Source organism: Apostichopus japonicus, chromosome 14 (assembly GCF_037975245.1).
Source record: "Apostichopus japonicus isolate 1M-3 chromosome 14, ASM3797524v1, whole genome shotgun sequence".
In the NCBI taxonomy this organism is placed as follows: Eukaryota; Metazoa; Echinodermata; class Holothuroidea; order Aspidochirotida; family Stichopodidae; genus Apostichopus; species Apostichopus japonicus.
In genome coordinates, this window is record NC_092574.1 from 4,152,278 (window position 1) to 4,176,574 (window position 24,297).

At 39.4% G+C, this 24,297-nt stretch overlaps 1 protein-coding gene across 8 annotated transcripts in view; it reads right to left on the reverse strand.

Annotated features, from left to right (window-relative positions):
- The window catches only part of LOC139980201 (arf-GAP with Rho-GAP domain, ANK repeat and PH domain-containing protein 1-like), a 101,798-nt gene extending 77,508 nt beyond the window's left edge, over window positions 1-24,290 (reverse strand). For 3 of the 8 annotated variants that reach the window (XM_071991683.1, XM_071991680.1, XM_071991675.1), the window contains exons 1-3: window positions 23,957-24,225; window positions 19,028-21,350; window positions 6,114-6,203 (exon numbers count right to left, since the gene is read on the reverse strand). In XM_071991683.1, coding sequence (XP_071847784.1) covers window positions 6,114-6,203; window positions 19,028-21,316 — 2,379 coding nt within the window. In that variant the 5' untranslated portion in view covers window positions 21,317-21,350; window positions 23,957-24,225. Of the gene's footprint in view, window positions 1-6,113; window positions 6,204-19,027; window positions 21,351-23,956 lie in introns of all 8 variants that reach the window. The other 5 variants (XM_071991678.1, XM_071991679.1, XM_071991677.1 and 2 more) reach the window with 4 other exon arrangements.
- Between the last annotated feature and the right edge of the window lie 7 nt (window positions 24,291-24,297).

Sequence of the window (24,297 nt, forward strand, 5' to 3'; positions counted from 1 at the left end):
AAGGTTTGGGGAATCACAGCTGGTACTCCCTTACCTCATATAACCTTATGCATTGGTGACACAGGAGCCCTGGCGGTGGGCTGAGGATCTCGAGGGCAGCGGCCCCAGGGCAGCTCGGGCAAAATCCCCTTCGGTGGCAGGAGTGTTTGTTAGGTAGCAGGCCACAAAGGAGGACGGAGTATTCCAGGCCGCTGCTTTCATGATATCTTCCAGGGGAATTCCCCGGAACCACGCCCTGGACGTGGCGTGGCCTCGGACGTCGTGTGCCCGGACGGGTTCCCCAGGCTGCGCATGGTCCCGGATGAGGTAGGCCATCTACCGCGAAATGGTGTCCTTTGAGGCCGGAGTGTATGGCGACCTTGGTAAGATGAAGAGCCTGTTCGAGGTACGTAAGTGTTTGGTTCTTTGGACGTACCACTTAAGGGCTCGAACGTGGCACCAGCGCTTGCCTTCCACGATCGATGAAGCCTGTGACAAACTCGGGAGGAAGATCTCAATTGGAGTGAAGGTTACTGTCTGATTCTTTGGAAGGAAGTGCGGGTCAGGCAGTAACCTGACTCCTCCTGGCTCGAACCTTGTGAACCCCCGCTGAAGGGTGAGGGCGTGGAGGCAGCTTCTGCGTCTAGCCGAGGCGGCCGCGACTAAGAAAAGGGTTTTGTGAGTGAGCTTGTCCAGCGGCGCATTGTGTAATGGCTCGTATGGAGAGCCCGCCGAGGCCGTCAAGACCTCGTGAAGAGCCCAAGATGGGGCCAGGCGGCGCCTGGGTGGGCGTCTGTGGAACATTCCCGTTAGGACGTGACGGAGGACCGAGTTGGTTCCTACGGAGGAAACCCGTTGTGAACCGCCGCTATCGCTGAGCGGTAGTTCCTAATTGTATTTATCTGTTTCCCTTCCCGGAAGAGTTCCAGGAGGAAGGTCACCACCTGGTCTACTGTGGCCTCCACGGGATCAACAGCGTTGTCCCTGGCCCAAACGTAGTACTGTTGCAGTCTTGAATCGTTCATTTTAATTGTGGACTGCTGGCTGGCATCCACTGCAACGTCCGCAACCTCCGGTGGAAACCCCGCTGCTTGGAGCGAGAGCCGGAGAGTTTCCACGCAGCTAGATGGAGGCTTGTGACGTCGGGGTGGGTGATTTGGCCGCTCCGCTGGGTGAGGAGCTTGGCGGCCAGCGGAAACTTGAACGGTAGGTCCAACCAGCATCTCGATGAGGAGTGGGAACCATGTTTGTTTGGGCCAGCAAGGCGCGATCAAAAGCATGTCCGCTTCCACGTCGCGAAGCATGGTGAGAGCTCTCCGGAGCAACCCCAGTGGGGGAAATCGTATATTGAGAGACCCGCCCACGAGACGACTAGAGCGTCCGTCTTCCAGGCCCGCGGGTCGTGGTATCTGGTGCAGAACGTCGGCAGTTTGGCATTCTTGGCCGCCGCAAACATGTCGACGGACGGCCTGCCGAATAGGTGGAACACGTGATCGACCCACGTTCGGGAGAGCTCCCATTCCCCATTGTCAAGATACCCCCTGGACAGTGCGTCTGCCAGTACATTGTCCTTCCCTGCCAGGTGGGCCGCCCGTAGGCCGATCCGGAGGGAGTCGCAGAGGACGAGCAGTCCTGCGCAGGAGAACCAGGGATCGAGTGCCCCCTTGGCGATTGATGTATGCCACGGTCGTGGTGTTGTCTCACCGGACCGTGACAGTGTGGCCCGTTAGTGGGCTGCCCAGTGACGTACGGCCCTCAGGACCACCTCCGTCTCTAGGACGTTGATATGGAGTCCCCTCTCGGGCTCTGCCCATTTGCTGACGACTGTGTGAGTGCCCCAAATAGCCCCCCAACTGCTGAAGGAAGCATCCCTCGTGATCGACGTCGTGGGAGCTGCCGCGATCTTGTCCGACTCCACCCACCATGTGAGGAACAGGCGTCGTCCCGTCGCTAGTGGGATTGACGTTGCCGGGGACGACCGGTCCGGGGTATAGTGTTTGAGGAAGTGCCCCTGGAGCGGCCGCATCCTGAGTCTGCACAGATCCAGGTCTGTGAAGCTCGTCATCTTTCCCGACAGGCGCTGCCACGTGAGCGCGGGGCTATTCCGTTTGCCCAGTATTTGCTTGGCAGTCGGGTAGACCATGCCGCGGACGAAGTCGAGACAGGCCCCTAAGTAGACGATCGATTGAGCGGGCACGAGGGCGGATTTCTCGACATTGACTATCCAGCCCAGTCCCGTCAGGAGGGGGAGACAGTGGCGTCTGTACTGGCGAGTGCTCCCCGCTGGGAGTTGCCGAGTACGATCCAATCGTCTAGATAGGCGAACATCATTACCCCCTTTCGACGGAGGTGAGCCAGGACCGCCCTCGTCACCCTGGTGAAGACCCTGGGCGACGTGAAGAGGCCAAATGGCAGCGCTGTGAAGCGGTAGTCTGTCACCCTGCACCTGAACACGAGGAAACGCTGGTCCTCGCGTCGGATGCGGATATGTAAGTACGCATCCTTTAGATCGATGGAGGATGCCCACATCCCTGGGCACAGTAGGCAGAGGATTGAAGAGAGGGTCTCCATCCTGAACCTCGCTGGTCGGACGAACCTCCTGTTGAGAGGTCTGAGGTTAAGGATGGGCCTCCAAGTCCCGTTTTTCTTCACAAGGCAACCAAAATATGTTCGAAATTCACAAAAAATGAAAAGTTAAATCGACAAAAAACAGTTCAAACGTGCCGGACGTTGAACAGATGAAATAGAATTACAAAAACAACAATAATAGTATACGAAGTGATTGAAAAATGAAGCTTTATTAAGAGCAAAGAGAAGAGCGATACTTGCACCGAAGGCTGGCAATTATGGAAGGGAGATGGCCACACACACATACAAACAATTGCCAGATGCTAGAACGAGGTAAATATGGTAATGCATAAGGTTATAGGAGGTGAGGGAGTACGCGCTGTCAATTAGAGCATTTGAAAATTCTCCTCCTTAATTTCATCACACTTCACCCCACTCCTCATCCCCCCCTCCCCCTTTATCTTCTCCTTTCCACTTCACTTCCAGCTTTTTGAAAATTTAAGACCCAAAAGACGCGATTTGGTGGACCATTTTTACAGTGATTGCCAGTGTACTACAAATGTGTTAAACCATGTTACGGTAGCACATGAGTCGTTTTGTTGCAACATGAATCCCGGTATCGTAACTACAACCGGTATTTTCCCCAACTTTCATCTATGGTTCAAAGCACTTAGTTCCGAGACTGTCAATGCCATACATTCAATATGCATAGCCTAGGCTACAGTATACATGTACATACTCTTACACGCACGGTTATAAAAAAAAATATAAAAAATAACACGCTATATTAGGGCCTTTGTTTTTCATCATACACTTCCAAAAGAAAAGCACAAACCTTGGAAAAAAACAACCGACACCATCCTTCATTCATACTCGACGTACGATATTAGATTATCACGTTCGCACATGGATTAAACTAGTAATCCGTTCTAGGGATCAAACGATTATGCATAACAGAAAATACCGATTATTTTTTTCATAATCGTACCGATTCCGATTATTTCAAAAAGAGAAAATATCCCATTTATACGAAACCAGCAATAAAATTTGTGATAGAAAAAATTATTGTTGTGATTTTCCTGTTTCCTTTTGCTTTCGTTGTAATACAAAGGCTCTTAGGTATCCTTTTGTTTGTATCAAACTACCTCTGGAGTTTCTCGGGATTTTTTTTTTTTTTTACAAATTTCCAAAATACGAAAATATGACATCCTACCTAGTCAGCACTGTGCTCAGCGAATGGCCTAACTACCTCGACGTGTATGTCACCTGTTAATGGCTTGAAATGGGCTAAGAATAGTTACTCAAAATATCCATCTCAAAAAGTATCTCAGACAAACCATCCATCTTCAATCTTTACCAAAGTGTAAATTTTATTTACATATTGGCTACATTCCGACTTTATTTTGTACTTATTTTCAGTATTATACCGTTTATGAAGAAATAGAAATGTTACAAACTTGAAGTTAAACATACCTATTCGTTACCTATTTAACTCCATTCGAGTTCAATTAGAAAATGTATGCTCAGGCCAATCAAACTGAAAAGCAAATTGTACCATCGTAACTTGTTTAAAATTACTCTAGAATGTTACCAGATTGATATAAAGAAATAATAACAACTAGAAACTACTCCAATATAAAATACAATTTTCCCTATTTAAGATATAGCACATACCTTCCAAACAAATGCCGATTTCCAGCAAATTGAAAGTTGTAAACTAAGCTACGCATTTTTTTTTTTTTTTGGCAAACCAATGGTTAGGCTACATTTCCCATTGACTTAGTGTGGTTGTTAGGCTAACATGCTTGTTGTTGCAGTATTTCATGGATATTTTAGTTTTAGCTAACTGCGTCACAATTTCAGCGAATAAAGAGATGCTAAGGCTAGATTTTCCCGTTGACTACGTGTGGTGTTCGGGTACCATGCGCGACGATAGCAGCCTGGAAAGTATGTAAAAAAGCTACGCAAAGTATTGTTTTTTTTTTTTTTTTGGCAAAACGATCGTTGGGCTACATTTCCCATTGACTTAGTGTGGTTGTTAGGCTAACATGTGGTCGAAGATTGCAGTTTCCATGTACAGTATATTATTATATATTAAAAATTTTTGTATTTGCGACACAACTAGAGCGAATAAACAGATGGCTAGGTTAGATTTCCACATTGACTTAGTGTGAAGTAAGGCTACCATGTGGTCGGAGATTTGTGTGGATGTTAAGTTATTGTCGCTGGTACTGAAATTGCTTCGTGGAAGCCGTAATTTGCCAGTGACTTTGCGGGAAGTTCCCGGTGATTGTGCTCGACCCGCACTACTTAAAATTTGATGCGGGATTGTGAGAACTTATCGCGCTGCTAAAGCAAACGCATGTCACTATTAATTTTACACAGACACCTGATATAACGAGGGCGATTTTTTTTATAGTTCTCTGTTTTTGCTGTCTTGTTTTTTTTTAATTTTTTTTTTTATCTCCGCTCCAAAATTTCCCGTGAGTGACGAATATTTATATTTTTATCTCTGCTCCAAAATTTCCCGCGAGTGACTAAAATTTCCCCGGAACCAGGTTCCCGTGTTACCTCTTTTTTCCTGGCCTGTACATAGCCCTAAATTATAGTCAAAATATGCCTCGGAAGCCCAATTTGATGTCCACAGTTTTCACTTTGTGTGACCCTCTATATAGGATTCAGCTTCAGTGACCCCATGACATCTCCCTCCTTTAGAAAACCTTCAGTCACCTCTGGCCCTACCATGAAACTTCTGCCACCTACCTAACATCAGTCAGGAAGGGGGATTTTATTTGCCCCCCCCCCTGCATATCACTGTCAAGTGTAGTTTGTTCATCGTCAGCATTTACAGTTCTAAGTTAACTTTCTGCAACCTGCTATCATCTCTTTCTTTGTGATGATTTATGACTCCAGGTGACAACATTTATGTGGACACAAAAATCTTGTATTTAGGAAGAATCTCAATCAATGTTTTGAATAGGTTCAACTCGAGATCCAACACATCATATTACAGAAATTTAATAAGCTTGCAGGATTTCAATTCCGTACATTTGGTCTATACGGGTATCCATTATGAGTTGAAATGAGCTTTATGTTTGATATCATGCAATTTCAAAGCATGGCGCCTCACATGAAAATTGACAAAAGTGTGTTTAACTGAAAAATTTGTAAGAAAAGGTATATACTTAGCGTGATGAGTGGGTGGGCGTGTTTTTACTGTATTTGATGTTTTGTGCTCAGATGAAGTGAGCAGTGCATGTGTAACAGTACCTTTATGACTGTCATGGTAACAATGTTGGCAGCTGTTTTCCAATGGTTTAACATATAGACAAGTGGATGAACAGTTAGACTGACAGACACAAGGAAACACCTATCAACACTACATGAAATCATGTCAAGAGGGACCAAGGTGATACTTGAACCCAAGTGATATATCCTCAGTCATTTTAAGGGAAGTACTACAAGAAATCAGCACTATTTTGAAAACTGTTAGTCTACACTTATAGACATCACATCTTTTTATGATCGGATGAAACTTCACATTGTCGTTGTTCTGAGACACTTACGTGCATTGACTTTCTCATCTCCCTGGTAGACCTGCGCAGAAATTCCTGTCTTTGCAAATGATCCCCTTGCCCCATGCTGCAATTTGAGATCTGAAAAAAGAAACGATCTCTTAAATGAGAAATTCATGTCCTGAATTTCCATACCTTCTTCTAGATACAAGCTAGCCCAATCAGAGACTGAATTTGCGTTCAGCAACCTCAGGAATTTAAGCCTCTGAGTACTTAGTTAGTATTTAGTGAAGGTTGACAAAAGATTGCATCATGGGATAATTAGTGATAAAAAGCAGTTTCATGAGCCAGATGAAATAATTGCATATATCTCATGAAGGAAGCAAAGCAGACATAACATAACATGGTAAAGTGGTAACTGCATAGGATAATGAAGTGCATTTGTTGTGCATAAACATGTAAGTATTAGAGAGTGCTTTTAATGATATATTGCTGTTAACTAGGATCTGCAAAAATTATACAACTACAGTAAATGCTTAGAAGATTTCATGACGTCGTACCTGGACTATATATTTGTGAAAGCAAACTTACCTGTCTGTACACAACTATCAAAAGTTAAGTCTTACTATACCATTCAGCCAGGTATCTTACCTATAAGTTAATCAATGATAGACAAAGCATATCTAATGTTATAAGGATTGGGTCGGCCTCCCACCCTCAAAACTAAGCGATATGTTTAGCAGATGATATTATTAAGGCCATGCAAGGAGAGTTAGTAAAAGTTTCACCAGACTCCTAAAAGTTGTGTCCTCCATGTTAATTTCAGTTGTGCAGGCATCATGCTGAAAGCTAATGCATTGTAACCTACAGCTGAGCTCAATAACCTTACATAAACAATACCAACATGCAGAGATATGTCTCCCAAATGAACCTTAACCACAGATGTATCCACATACTACAAAGTATGAAATTGAACCACAATGTACTTTTTGACTGGTAGTGTTTACAAGGTTTTGCAAACTTTGACCTCCATTTACCTCCTATGACCTCAAGTAACCTTTGACCTCCATTGACCTCAAGTAAGTAAAGTAACCTTTATTGCATTCAAAGCACAGTTAGCTTCTTGTCCTTTATACTACTGTACCTACAATAAGATTTATGAAGTTCATTATATAATATATTATCCTCACTGACATACTTAGTTGAATAGTTTTATGATCTACATCATTTGTGAAGGATTTGTGCAAAACATGCTGTAAAAATATTCTGAAAACTTTTAGCATTTTTCCATTGGCAAGTTTTCGAAGTATGATCATTAACCAACTATTAGTTGTAAAGTATAGAACAGTATACTACTGTAATGTACAGTAGTAACTCACCTCCAGAACTTGTTAAAATGTGCAAGACTGAATTGTTTCAAATCTGTTTCAAGACGTATCTTTTACTAAAACATATTGTAACTAAATATTGTTAAGCGCCACAAGAATTATTTCATAGTTTGTTTGGCGATATTTAAAAATTACAAATTATTATTATTATTATTATAAATGTTGCATAAAAACCATAAACAGACTGCACAGCAGGATAAATGGCCTCCTAACTGCTACAACCTTTCACTGCCACAACTTTAGAGCTCTTTTGAACAACATTTGTCCTGAGTCTTGTCAAATAGTATAGTCCTCCCGTAAAGTACACAATTCAAAATAACTAGCAAACTAAAAGTAAAATCCCTAAAATTTCCTAACCTACCTCCAAGTCACCAAGGTCTACAGTATATGTTATCCACCATTCATAAATGCCTAAACCAACTTTCTGTATACTGGACTAGTCTCGAATGCGATTCGAGACTGGTCGAGTGTATAGAGAGGAGAATTGCTTCAGGATCGAAATGTTAGACAAACACTGGTTTGTTGCCGTGGCAATCATGAAGTCATAATTAAAAGAAATGAAGACATGCCATGAGTATATGCAAATATGTTTGTGGGCAAAGAAATGTTTCAAATTGCAAAGAACACTGTACAGTATATATAGCCTACTTTCAATCAGTTACAGCAGTAGTACTGTATGTTTTCACACACACAGAGTCTCAATACACACTGTACGTACTTCTTAAATCATCCAGCTAAATACTTTGAGTAACATGAATGCCTTAGGGATTAATTTTGAGCTTAATTTTGGGCTAGAGTCAATGTCAGCACCCTTATCAAGGTGCTTCAACGAAGAACCGAAGCGTAAAGCATCCAATGTTGACACTAGTAACAGTAGAAACTAGTGTTGCTATGATAATCGTTTTCAATATCGGTATCGGCCGATATTTGCAATATCGGCAGCATATCGGTATCGGTAAAATTTTGCCTAATTGCCGATAACAGCAAACCGATATTTAACTTTTCTTTTTAACAGCAGAGCTACTCCTTTATACTTGCAATGATCTGTTAATCTGCCCATGACGATCCATTTCTTTAGCGTCAATTAAACTCAGATTCATTTTCGATTAATATCCATGGAAACCTGACCCTCCGTAATCTCTAAAAACATGTCTACGGCGTGCGAATATAACCAATGACCTTCGTGAACCTTGGCCTACACACAGCATTAGTGCAGCATATATACACTGTACTAACCATTCATTTTCTCAAAGGCCTCCGTGAAAACCTTGAACATGATGTATATAACTGGCAGTTCAGCAGTGTTGGAAAACCTTGTTCAATTTCCCGCGAACACAAAATACTGACAACTTTCTTTTATTTAAATTGTCACGAAACTGATAAATTTTAAAATGACAAGTTAAAGTACCTATATAATGTTATAAAATGAAAAGAGATTTAATCTGTCTTTCAATCTTTAAAAAGTGCAACTTACAAAACTTCCGATATTATGAAACAAACAACGTTCAGCAAAGCCCTGTTTCTAGACTGCCTAACAATGAATAGCGTGCACTATCCGTACATGTTTACAACTGCAGTGTTTAACCCTATACCCAACTACTACGGTACATGTGCTGCAAATTTCCCCAGGTACCTTCCCAAACAACTGTGAGCTCATCCCCTGTGTAACACCTGTTTGTTAACATTTTTTGGCACGTTGCCAGCGAACTTTTTGGTTATGTGAGATCCGTAACCGCCGAGGTGGTTAGGCTATTTGCTATACACTTAACTATGGTAGGATATTATTTTTTCCGTATTTTTTTTTTATAAATTCTAGAAAATACTTTCTTTTCCCCCCCCCCGCTTAACAACAGATGTGGTCTTACGGTATATTCATAAATGGATGCACTAGAGCCTTGTTTACATGACATTAGTTGCATTTAGTACGATATGCCAGTTTTGCGTGAATTTTTCGAAAGTGTTTTGCTCGATCTTTCGTAATATTTGAAAGGGTGTACCACCTTACTTTCCGTACACAATTGGTCATTTCTCTAATGATTGTCAGTTTTTTTTTCTCTATACGGTCAAGTGAATAAGTTGTACAGTGAGTATAAACTCAATAAATTATAACTTTTACATTGTGATCGACAGTTCGTAACCTAATTAAGATGCAATTTTGCAAGCATACGTTAACACTGTAAGCAACTTGTAAGTCTTTACGATGTTAAGGCTCACATTTACTGCGTCCAGTTTATTTTGTCTGTTAAAAAATATCGGTATCGTATCGGTATCGGACCGATATTGGGATGATAATATCGGATATCAGCCAAAACCGATATTGGTGATATCGGCGCAACACTAGTAGAAACCTTGTTGCTAAGCCTAACAATAACGTTAGCACTACTACTACTACTAGCAGTAACGACATGACTGACCAGGGACTAGGCCTAGCGATCTTTCAGACTCGCAATAACACTGCGGTTACTACAAGAACACCTGTCGAACAATGGAGCTCGGAACCTCTTCAAAAACTGCTCATTCTCAGGCCCAGTAAACGTTTATTTGAACGGTTCATCTACCAACCAGGGATAGACGAGTTCTACTCAAAAGAATGTTAGCAACAAGCAACGTTGCAATCCTAACTGTGCTGTAGCGTTTACGGACTTTCCAGAACACACACAACTCAGCATCTGGTTATTGCGCAATTTGACCTGGTAGGTCAAAAAAACGTTTTACAATGTTATCTTTAGAAATTTGTTCATCTGTACTTATTTAATTTGCATTTGCCTCCATTTTTTAGTGTTTGAATGGATTAAAGTACAAAAATTTAAGACCAAACGACACTGCTTCATTCGTATTTTTTCACTCTTAATGTTCGTCGGAAGAAAATGCTGTTTTACAATGAGGTTACTATTACGTCATTCAGGAAAAAGATCAAGGGAGGCATTTGGAGAATTAAATACAGATCAGCAAAAATTAGCGAAAGAATGCCGTTTTCTAACATTTGTGAGGGTCATTTATGAATGGGGATAAAAACGAGGGTACCCGGTCTTAAATTTGATTTGAGACCTCTGATGACGTCATCGAGAAGGGCAGCGGACCTCGGCTATCGCCTCGGTCCGCTCAGCCTCCTCGATGACGTCATCATCGGTCTCAAATCAAATTTAAGACCGGTTCCCCTCGTATTTATCCCCTAATTAATCAACTTAACAATAACTGTGTGATATAACTTGTAGCTGAAACAAAGACTGAATACTTTGATGACTTTCTATTGTAGGGTAATAAAGAGTAATCAATCCAAACATTTCCTTAAGGGTTCCTAACTTTAATGAAGGTAAAGAACTTTCCATCTGGTCTGTAGATCTTTATAGAAATAAAATATAAATTTGAGCTTAGGATATTTACAATATAGTTTGTAACCATTCCCCACCCACTGAGTTGTATCAACTTATTTTCCCTAATTTCCCCCTTTAATATCCACCCACACATTGTTACCAATAAATAAATTTGTTAGGTAATCAGGAAATGCAGTATTTATCATCGATATTAGTCATCGATCTGACCAAGTAATAGTTTAGGTAAGTTGATTTCTGCTGCTTCTCTGATTTGTTACTGATCAATATAGAGTATGTATACAGCTTCTCCAAATTGTTACCGATCAACAGAGAGTATACAAGTATACAGCTTCTCCAAATTGTTACCGATCAATAGAGAGTATGTATACAGCTTCTCCACATAGTTACCGATCAACAGAGAGTATACAAGTATACAGCTTCTCCAAATTGTTACCAATCAATAGAATGTATGTATACACTGTACAGCTTCTCCAAGTTGTTACCGATCAATAGAGAGTATACAGCTTCTCCAAATTGTTACCGATCAATAGAGAGTCTCCAAGTGTTGTTACCGATCATTTAGAGAGTATACAGCTTCTCCAAATTGTTACCGATCAATAGAGAGTATGTATACAGCTTCTCCAAACTGTTACCGATCAATAGAGAGTATACATGTACAGTATACAGCTATTAACCAGACCATGTGTTCTAAGATGGTATTGGTCCCCAACAGACATGTCTCTTCTTTATTTAACAAAATAAATCCCTATACTGAGGAACAAAAAAAATACTTAGATGTACAAAGAACATAGCACTGTATAATCAAGACAAAATCATGCAAACTGTACTACCTTCTAATAACTCAAAACAGACATTCACTGAGCATTGTGAAACAAACTACTGTATTACATGTAAGGTGCTAAAAAAGATAAGCCTACACCATGACTCACAGTTGATATGTTTAGAAAGTTAACAGATGATATTCAAACAGGTCCATGAAGTTCAGGGTATTTCAAATCACATACTGTACTGTGATGTTATGAAGCTTTCTGAATATGGTCACCAAGTTTTACCAAACCTTCATTAAAATATGATTGCAACAATTGATCAAAGTCACTAGCTTAGATATTTGCATCAAATTAATTAGGTTAATGAGCAAGTCAGTAAGTGTTCCATAAGGTTCTCAATAATTACCAAGGTTCAATTGCTACTGATCACATGTCAAACACAAACTCAAGTCAATTTTTTTGAACTTTACTTTGTGTATGTTACTAGTATCTAGACCTAATGAATGACACTATTATATGAAACTTAAGTATTGAATAAAATGGGACATATTTAATCAGCTTCTTTAACCTGCAATGCTATTTTACATAATGATTTACTGAGATTAAAAGTGCCCTAAAATTACTACTATCACTGCAAATGCTTTTTTTTCCTTCACTACGCACCATTACTTTGCAGTGTCTCAGATAACTCACTTACTGGTTCAGTTGGATAGCAAGGTTAGCAACCTACGTACACACAGCAAAGACAAAGCCAAATGGGTGAATACTAAGAAAACAAGCGACTAAGTTGCCAAAAACTTTTCCAGAATATATATATAGGCTTCTGTTCCTTGTTTGTATAAGCAACTAGTTCAGGTTTTAGCTATTCATTAGTGTTCCGTCTATGATTAAACTAGGAATTGAGAATGGAAATGACAAGATGTAAAAGCAGAAGTGATCATCAGTCATAAAGCAGCCTGTTGCCACATCACAGCACTGGTTAAATAGTACTCATAACAACTCAATACCGTATTTGGAAATGTTCTCTATATGACCTGTTTTGGTTTTTGCATAGTACACAGTATAGACATAGTATCGTAGGTAAACGGCCGTCACTTCCTTTTCCAAAGTTTGCACAAGAACAATATCCACACAAGTATTGCAGCAAATCTATACCAAGGATATAGACTACATATATGTTAATGTTACATGCATAGCTTAATGCATTATGGGCCACTTTATACTTCATGCATGTACATTTATGGCAGGCTGTTATAAAAGCATGTGATTACTCAATTTACAGTACTATAAAGTAAAGGCTATGAAACTTTATTTCACAAAGTGAAAATCATCACAATTATTCCAACCAATATTCTGATGTTAAAGATAGGAGCTGATGGTTAGGTCAAGATTTCATAAACCATGTTAACAGGCACTAGTCTGTTCATTTCAACATGTGAATTTCAGGTAGAAGGACACAATTGATACAATACCTCAACAATGTGTACTGGTCTTATCTGTTTTATAATCTATGCCACTCTGCCCCTGCTACAGGACATCATCAGTACAACCTATGATTTACTTTTCATCAAAATGCTGGAAATGTTTCAACTTTCATTCATAGCAAACCTATCCCTGATTAAATCAAAGGTAACTGTACCATACTGTACTTCCAAGATTTCAACTAAATTCAAATACCTCCTGATACCGTCTCTCTCACCCCATCCGTTCTCTCTCACCCCATCCATCCACATCCCCACCCCAAACAGAAAGCATGGCTTATGAATTTTCATTAAAATACTGGAATATTATTGGATATTACAACCAGTGTACACTGTACAGTAGTTAAAGCAAGTCTCTCCCCTCCCTTACTCCCCTCTCCCGATTCAGTTAACATTCTTGAATACTGGGCAGTTATTCAATTACTAACCCCATGCACACATGAGTCTTGCATATAAAACATTAACCTCAGAGAAGGCTAAAATTAACAATGCCAAGCGCATTCTGGTATCGATTCCAACAACCACATATAGTGGCTCTAGAGCTTAAAATGATATTCCAAAATGTCCTATAATGTTACTTTTCATTTTTAAATTTCCAAAAATGGAACATTTTGACCAAAATGCAATCATCTCTTCCTACTCTATAAAATGGACCCTGAAAAGTAATTTATCCTGAAAGAAATTCACAACACAATTATACTGTGGAAGACAGTACTCTACAGTACTGAACAGTACAATGCCAGGTCATGCTGGATAAATCATTCATATATCATGTACATGTGCTTCTAGCTAGGACATGCACACAATAAAATAAAAGCATTTTCATGTACTAGCAAATTGTGGATTAAGACATATTAAGTGCAAAAGACATTCGTATAATAGGTGTACAGCACTAACACACACTTTATGTTCATCTGGCACTCATATTTATACAAGCAAAGTATGTGCAGGAGGTGTGTAACAATGATTTCACTACCAAAAAACCACTACGTATATGGCCTAAAATGCATATCCTTGGATGCTTATTACTGTATATTAATCCAAGTTACTAAAATGCTTCCTTATAACTGCAGTTTAGTCAATGAACTGATGTGTAGGCCTACTGCATATTCTGAATAAGGATATTAAGTTGAGTTTGCATATGTACAATCTGGCAACGATATGTCAGTACTTAAAAGTGAAAAACTAAAATGGACGGCTTGCTTGAAGAATGATGGCAGAGCATGCAGTGTAATGTCCAGAAAGTACAAATAGTGAACATCATTAAGTAAATCCCTAAACTTGTATTGAAAATGTCATGTAATCTTGAACCACTTTCTCTGCATCAGAAGAAAAAGTAAGGCAAACAACTGAAATGATGAAACATACAGTGTGTAAACACAAACACCGTGCACTGTACTTGTCCTTCATTGGTAAGATCTATGCAACTAGCAGTACAGCTAACATTGTGTAGGGCCTTAAACAAACTGAAAATCTTCCATTACTGTATGTCCTCGCCACTATATTGTTACAGTACATTTCATTCAGGCTGTGATCTCTTCACAGTTCATCATGTTGTTAGTGTCAATAACTCACCAAGAACTTGTTATTGAATCACCAGATCAATAATTACTCTTTGGCTAATGAATGATTATGAAGCAATAACAAAAGTAGTGGCAGGAAAATGAGGCAAATGAACAAAGCCACAAACAATGATTGTAAGTTCAAGTTGTTCTGTGGTCTTCTGTGACCTTAACAGTTTTCCAATGTGAAATTCACACAATTCCAGTTGGTTTCCAACAGCTTGATAGCTACTGTACAAGGAAAGGTAAAACTTTAAATACTTGGTATTTATGACACATTTTCAGCACTGACAGCCAATAACAACGAATAAAATCAACATTACAACTTAGGTCAGCTAAATATATCTCCTTAAATTGCAAACCTGCTCTGGCCACTCAAGTGTGAAACTGGTCATAGCAATGTCCAACAGAACAGTATTCTTCTTCCAGTTTTCTACAGTTTGTATTCTTGCTGCTCTTCTCTTACCAAGCTGCCTTATTCTTGCCCTTCTACTAAGTTAAGTGGCTTGTCCTATCTATTGACCATGTACCAAGCAAGTATTTAAGGTGAAAGTAATATCAACAGGTTATGAACAAGATTAATATTTTTCAGGCCTTTTGAAGTAACTTTTAGTAACCTATGACAGCTCAACGATGATAAGCATGCAGTGGTATTAAATCACTATCTACGACAGTCTTTCTTTTAGAAGAATTGATGACTTTTAGTTTCAAGTATATAAATTCTCTTTAAGGGTATTTCTTATTATGAAGACCTTATCAATCATTCTCTGAAATGGAAATATTGTAACATTATTTCCTGAATTATTTTGAAATGCAATATTCATAGAAACAATGAATCAACATTAGGCTAGCACTGAAGAGTGATATTATCATCATTTTAACCTTAAAGTAGTATTCCAAGATCTTAGCATATTTTAAATTTGAGTATCTTGAAAACCTGAATATTTGTATCAAAATATGGCTCCTTTAATGTGGGTTTGATCCAAATCTAGTCCCAACTCTAAACTCTCGAGAAGGCACTGTCAGCTTATAGTGCTATTGCAGCATAACAATGACTACAAAGGCCTTGATATATCTCACAAATAATATCAACCACAATTGATACACTGTTACATGATAATAACAGTGCAGGAACAATGGCATATTATTTTTCTAAAGCTTGTTAACAACCAATTTTACATGTATACATGCCGGATGTAAAACATTTATAAGAACAGTTCCATCCTGGCTAAAATTGCTCATAGACTAAATGTTTTTAATTGCTGACTTGATATTAAATGTAGATATATCCTTTGGTGATTGGTGTATGGAATAAGGGGGTAGTTATCCAATTATTTACTTTAAGACAAGAAAAGAATTTCAGTGATTCCTCGTACAATTTTTTACTTGAAATTCACTATGAGGGAATATCTGAAATGTGGTTGCAACACCCAGGGGTGCATGTGGGGAGGGGGTGAATGGAGGGCATTGTATTCTATCAATTTTAATTTTGCCCCCTTTCATTTTCCCAGATGATTCTTGAGAAAACAATACAAACTTTCACCACCTGGCAGAGCCCTACAGGGTAGTTGTCTTCAATAACACCAAGGCAGGCAGCATCCCATCTTATAAACGTTCGAGGTCCCAAAAGCAGTACGGGGAGGTTTAATCCTCCTCCCCATAAACACATACTTTTGGTTACACTAATTCTGAAACTAGCCCAAATCTATGTTCCTCTCCTTTGAAATATACTTTTGGAATTTCTACGGAAAATTTTGCTCCAACTTCCGGAGGCCTTTGGCTCTTAACACCCATCACGTCCCAGTGATACTTTCATTACAAAGCGTTACAGAATTTTATTCCCCATTCTGACTTGTATATTTGAGCTTGAAAATCACTAGGAGGACCAACAAATACCTAAATAAGACTGTGTTTCTATTATAAACAGTTATATTTTTAGTGGTATTTCTGTATACCGTTAGACGTAGAAAAGAATGCGTACTAAGACAGTCGAACCCCCGCGAGTACTCGCAGCTTGAATGGGGCTAATGTGTTGATAGACAATGCACAGGTGCTAATGAGCAAAGCTTCCTGATAAATGTCTTGGGAGCTCTACCGAACGCACAGTGCATCTATGGATTCCGCGAGCCTCTCGCACGGATTAACTTGGTTTTGGATATTCCGCGGATTAACTTAGTTCGGGATATCTTGTATAAATGAGTTGGCTATTGCCCATGCTCTTAAAGAGGTTTGTGATCTCCCAAAAGGCCCAGCGGCTTCAATTCTGATAGTAGGTACAGGCCAAAACTCTTGCACAACATTACTTCCATGCTAATGCCAAGGTCTAGCAAGAATAACCCCATGATGCTCTGAAGACTGGCTTGACACATTTTTACTGAGTACTTTACTTACAAACTGTCTACCTGATAGTCAAATGAGGAGAACTTGTATTAAAGTTTACTTATTCGAACAGTATGAGGTTGATCCTAACTTCAAAATGGTCAAGAAATAAATATGATAGCTGTTAAACACTACTTTAATTATTATCCCATATTGAGTAGCAAAATCCACATATTAACAGTTGAAGTCTCTTGTAGCAGTTTCCTATTTAACCTCTAAAACATGCATGACAATTAATCTGTTGCATATCAAATGATATTCCTAGATCTATTACCGCTTGGCAGACTGCAGTGCTTCTTTAATGCTGCTAGACTCTGCTTACCAAAGTTCAGATTTATTCTTTCGGTTTATGACACAGGTGTATTCTTTACTAGTTACTTGAACAAGGAAGTAAAAGGACCACCTATGCTATTGTACTACTGTACCAGCATACAGACTTCCTCTTAGACTGTAAGGTTCTGCATTACAGATACATGAACGCAGCATATTTAATGACTTACTGTCTTTAACAGAAAGCAGTCTCAGTGTGGCTGTATAAATTACTGTTCTTGCAGTCACAGAAGCATCCCACATATATATAAAACCAATTTGGAACAATAACACTTTGTAGGCAAATTTTTTGTTTTGAATATTTCGTTTTATTAATTGTCTGGTCAACTAGTTACCTTGACCAATGTGACATGTTAGCAGTACCAGTGACTTATTGAGTACAAATGGAAACAGGAACAGAAAACACTTTCATTGGTTCATCTGAACATAAATGCCAAAACAGACTGTCATTAACTCTAACCAGGATAGATGATATCCAGTCAAAATTACAATCAAGAAGCAGAAAACTCAACAGGATTTTATAGTGATTCCTTGCCTTGTTGTATGACAACATTTACTGTAACACTGTTAGACAGTTCTGGTATTTACTAAGAAGAATCTACACAGTAAGAGTTACTGTTATCACACTTTATTTTGGTTGATGACCTCTAATGACGCTTGACCACCACCACAAACACCTAAAGGTTCTGTGGAATCACTAATCCACATACCACCATTTTACTATGAATTTCATCTGCTTTACTTTTGGAGTCATTTGGAGTCACTACAGGCTTTTCAGAATTTGAAATATAGTTACTTCAAACAACCACTGACTACCACACAAGACTATATATTGTGCTTTGTTTTATCTTCATGCCTTGTAAGAAATTCATCCAATCTTTCTTTTCCTTCCAAGGTATGATGTTTACATTGTTAAAAGACTTGACCACTGGTGACATCAAATGACATGTTACCTCATTACAGTTCACATACTAACTAAGCACTGGATCCATAATATGAAGTACATCCAAGCTTTGCTTTTGAAGTTATTATGCTTACCATAGTTTCAGAGTTTGGACTTCTGTTGACATCAAATTACATTTTGACCTCCACAGATAACAATAGGCCAATGCATCACACACACGCACACACACACGCATACACATGCCATCAACATTACAGAGATTCCTTTTGCCTTTGGCAAGGAGTAAAAAATACAGTAGTTCATTTTAAATCAATCAACATAAAGGCAAAATACAGATAGAGATTTCAGAGGGAATGAAAGAGGGAAGAAGTTAGTCTTAGAAGCTCATGTTATATGCAGTTATGAAATTAGTAAAAATAGCACATTTAAATGACTTTTCCCTTTATTTTCCATTTCCTTTACTTCTTCACAAAGGACAGTATCCTGTCAAGAAGAAATATTGTTTGTGACAAAGCTTGATAAAACATGCAGGAGAAAAGTTATATCACTTGACTAAAAGCATTTGGTCTTCTATTAAACTCAGTGACATAGCATTGGATATTTGAGATTCTTGACTGAGCATTAATAGAATACTGATAAATCCATCCTATTTTAAATGTCATATGTAAAAAACCAGGAATTAGAAATTTAACATATTTTGAGACTAATTCAGTATTTTTTGTTGAGGGTCTTGTGTATGAAGGGAGTTACGATATTTAGTGGAAACATGGTGCACAGAATGGAAACAAGTGACATCAAAATAAAGGATAAGAAACTTACCCTATTCAAGTCCTTCATTCTCTGTTCCTCTATCGAAGATGTTGCATCATCGACTTCATCAGGCTCTCCATCTTCCTCACTATCCTCACTCTCCAACTCTCTTAAGGATTGGGTTGGAGAACCAGACAATCGAGATTGGTCAACCAAGTGGTAAACATCATCAGCTGAATCAGTGTACGATGGACTTCGTCTCGTAGGAGATGACTGTGACGTCAGTGAACTTTTGCGAACAGGTGGTGGGGGTGGTGCTGGCCTTCCTGGTTTTATGGGAGAGTTGAATTTGTTTGGAACACTATAGGTAACGTTACTTGGGAATTGATCCTCCTCTTCATGAACAGGAGGGGGTATCGCATCCCTGAGCTCTTTTTTTCCACTTGATGTGTCTGACAGCAAAATGTAGTCCTCTTGATTACTTCCTTGCCGTTGAGGTGGAATTGGAAGACTCTGATGTCCATTTTGACTGTCCCCAGATAAAGGCCTACCTGACACAACATCCGACAAATAAAGGTATGCCTCATCTTTGCTGTCTCGGTTAAAAGTCTCACTGCTGGTGGAATTTCTTGCAGAACTTACATTTGTGTACATAGGAGGAGCACTTTGCCTAGCTGAGAACATATGAGGGCCGGGCAGCGGAGGAGGGTGGATCCTCATCTGTTCTCCCACGTCTAAAGAAGCTCTCTGGTTTGAGGATGGACTATCATAAATAGATTCTCTTTCAGCTTCTGGGAAAACTTCATTTGCTTTTCTAGGAGATGGTACAATGTTATACTCAGGATCATCAGGTTGCTGTTGTGACTCCATCCTCGGGATAGGTGGGGTGTCATATATGGATTCCCCATTGTCTAATGGCTTGTTGGAGATAAGTATGTCATAAACTGATTTGCTTTGGTCATCTATTACAAGCATGTCATCTGATGAACTTTTATTTTCAGATATAGAGGCAGGAAAGAGAGAATGATGGAGTGAAGCAGCTGCACCTGGTGTCAACGATCTGTTGTTTTCAACATTATCTTGAATGAGTAGGTCATGATACTCATTACCTTGTATTGGTGGAACTGGGACTGGGCGGTCCACATCAAATTCTTCTTCAATGGTAGCATCAATTGGTGGGATTGGCACAGGTCGATCAATTAAGACTCGTTGATCAAAACTTTCATCACTATCTGATGAAGACGATACATCGTGAGTGTAAGGTACAGGTGGTCTGACTGGAATAGGAGGAACACCTGAAGATGGTAAACCAGGAGCTGTTGGCCGCTGTAGTATTGAATCACTGGAAACTATCCTCTGAGGAGGTAGTGGAGGTGACTTTGTTTGAGCAACATCACTCATCCTTCTCATGAAAACAGCAGCTGTCTCATCAGACCCAACAGGAGGGGGCAAGGGTACAGCAACATGATCTGGGGAGGTTCTACTAGGCAATGGTGGAGGAGGAGGAAAATCTGGTTCCATGGGAGCGGATAACAAAGGAACAGCTTCAGTTTGGCTGTCTGCAACTGGAGGTGGATCTTTGTATAGAGGTCTCACAGAGGGTAAGGGTCCATTGTCTGAAGATAAAGGTCTCTCTGGTATCTTTGGTGGATCATCTAATCCAACAGATGGTCTTGCAGGCAGAGGAGGAAGCAAAACTTCTGCAGCTTCTGACTGGGCAGGTGACATCTCAGATAGGGTTTCTGTTGGTTCTGGAATGTCAGGAACAGGGGGTAGCGGTCGTAGCAATAACTCATCTATGTTTGGTATATCCTCATCCATTTCCAATATCTCAGGCTGAGAAGTGGAATTAGCAATGTCATTGGCTCTTTTCCTTGGGCTTGGCTTTGGTTTTGCCCTGGGTGGCAGATCTGGTTTTGTGGAATGAATTCTAACAGACTTGCGAGGCATAACTGTTGGCTTATGAGGGCCTTTGTCCATACTGAATTCATTTTTGCCCCCTACTGCACTAGGAAGTGACAAGTACTCTTCATTATCTAAAGAGGGGGGTCTGGGCAGCCTCGCAGGAGGAACTGGTTTGGGTTGGATATCAGAAGAGGGCAATCTGGTACGAGGTGGCAAAGATGGCTTTCCAATATTCATATTTGATATCGAATTAAGGATTCTTTTCTTGTAACCAGTTTGTGTAATACCAAGTAAGGTTAAGTCATTATCAGTTAAAGAGGTGCAGTGGCTCAGTTGGAAGTATCCATTATTGTGGAATATTTCTACAAACTCGCCAAGATCTAATGACTGCAACCAGGATTTAACATCCTTGGACTCCTCAGTGCTTGTCATATTTATAAGATTCTTGAACATCGGAGGAAAGTCACGACAGCATGATGTGTACTAGCTGCAACAAACAAAAGTAACACAGTTAATCAATTTAAGCTGAGAAAAACTTACTTAAAGGATGAATATAAAACAACTACTGTATTATCAGTCCAGGTTTGTCATCATGATCACTGAAGTTGCCACAAAATTCATTCCTTCAAAACATCAGAGACCCTTCAACAGGCTTAGTGATTCCTTGCCAAAATTTATACTAATGAGAAAATTTACTGTAACACTGCATTGACCTAAAATGACATTTAATGCTTACAGACACAATCCAGGCCTGAAAGTCACTGCGGTGAATCCAAATACCAGGTGCAAAGTTCATCCAAGCCTTCCATTTTGCTGCAATATGGCAAATGTGGCAAAGAATTGAAAATGGTTTGAGAGCTTGCTCAGCACACAACCATCATGACAAAAAGTTATTGCCATTCATTTGCACTTTGAAACTTCTGAACAATATCTGGACATTTTATACCAAAACTCTTTGACACTATGTTTGCTGTTGAAATCCTAAATTGTAAACTAAGTGTAAGGATGTTTAGACTGACTAGTGTTGATCTTTCACAAAGTTAGATAGGGTGTCAGTGCAGAAATTACAAAATTTGGTTATAAATGAATATCCCTTGAATTGGAACATCAATTTAAAATGCAGCTCTTGAATAGCTAATTAAAAAGGTTTGATATGGATGTAAACTTGTATTCAAAGCAGCAGTGATGCTTGAAAAGTGAATGAAACAAAATGGGAATAACAAAGACCAATTGTGCAAAACTCTGTATGTGAATCTACCCACTATTTATGAGTTTCATCCACATTTTTGTTTTTGCAGTTACCATATTTACAAGCTATCAGACTTTGATCTCTGTCAACCTTAGATGACCTTTGAAACAGCAACAGGGTTCCTGCACTTGCTTAAAGTTGAACCCATTCACTATGTATGGAGCTCATCCAAGATTGCACTTGACCTCTGGTGACATGAATTGAATTTTGACATCTACCAACAATGATAGACTTCCTGTACTAACTCAGGTTGATACCCATGTCAAGTATGATGTCATATAAGTTTTGCTTTTTAAGCTACAGTATCATCTCTACAACATTTGATTTCAGACTTTGACCTAATAACGATCCCTAAGTTTCAGTAGCTGTAGCAAGCTCAAAAACTTTGAACAGACAAAGTTTACTCTTATGTTGTCAAATAGATTGCTCTCATTCGTACATATCCTTCTCTTGCAATGTGTAAACTGATGGTAATTTACATAGATATACATCTTCAATAAATATGAAATGAAAACATTTTGGTATATTATTGCAGAATATATTTCAGTGAGTGGAGCTGAAACTGACATTCACAATACATGGTTGGCTTGTAGGGAGTTAAAAATACCGTTGAATTATATTTAACAAATCTATACAAAGTAACTATAGAATAGCTCAGTAGCTCTTCATTCTACATATTGAAACCCATTGTGAGGAATGCTGAACAGACTTCAAGCAGCTCTTTACATGTGTTGCTATATGGTTAAATCATGTTATTTCCCAATGTGCATCATCAAAGGTACCGTGGAATGTAAGAACATGCACTTTTAAAATTGATTAATAGGTTTCCAGACTACTGCCTACTCCCCAAGTCTACTGAGAGCCTAAGCATTAAATATGGAAATATTCAACTAGCCTACCTGATACAGTAAATATTGAGCACTATTCTCAAATCACTGCCTTTGTCAGCGGAGGGTTACAAATTTGTTCACCTTAGCATTTCAATATCACAAAGTTGATCATAACCTATGTAACCTTTGATCCTGTTTGTACACATATTATCATTGTGTAAAGTCCGGTTAACCTTCAAATCAACGACTTCGCCAATAGGAAGATCACTAGTAAGCAGCTCCTATAATATATTTGAGTCTATTTCACCTCTGGCATGGGGTCCAAAACTGTTCACCATGTGAACTATATTTTGTCTAAAGATTGAGCAAACTGCCTGCATTTCTGAAGGAAACCACAAAACCAGCTTTGACAATCTATCGATGAAAGTCAGAGAACACTAAATTTCATGGAAAATTATTAACTTCATTGACACATGAAGGAAAATTGCCCTAAGTTAAGCAGCAATTTCCTGACTTGGAAGGCTTGTCTACAAGGTGCTCAAAGTTCGCCTAGTTTATTATTGATATTCTCTCTGCATGCTTGCCAAGTACAAGTTCTAGGTAGTAGTACTAGTACTGGAATAGGATATGGTACCTAGTTTTGATATATCTTGTGCGATCACATGAAGTGAACAAATTAGGACCTGCATGAAATTGTTACCACCACTGACTTAGTATATTGTGTTCCCAACAGTAGAACCTGAAACAATGGAAAGGCTTAATTGGGATAAGGGGATAAGAAATTCCATTGATACTGCTGACTTACAGAATTAAGTTTAACCTAGCCTAACTCTTACTAGGTTAGTGTTATAGATCATCGCAGGAAGAGCAGAAGACACTTTGAACTTGCACGTTATAACTTCAGTTGGATACTATTTTCTTCGCCGTTAATGGAAATTTAAACTGAGGCCTAATTAACTTAAGTTTGGGTAAATCATAAATGAAAGGCGCGTTACTACAGCCTAAGTTACTTACACGTACACAAATTCACAACCTGAATACACGTAGATTGGATAATCCGCTTAAGGGATCTCTCTATACACTGTCACCGGATCGTCGAACGAAAATACACATAGCTTCCAACTAGTTTCTGGCTTTGACGGAAAACTTAACAATATACGGTACACATGTTAATAAAGGTAACGCTCTACGAACTACTTTCAGTATCACCTGCAATGTTCTTCACGTAGAGCGGTAGGCTACTGAGAAGTACAGTCGTTTGTGTGATTGAAATCTACTGCACTGTCAAATGTGCGCTACTGTACTGTCATATGTGCGCTCAGTCTAGGCCAAAAGATTTTACAGCGAGTGATGTT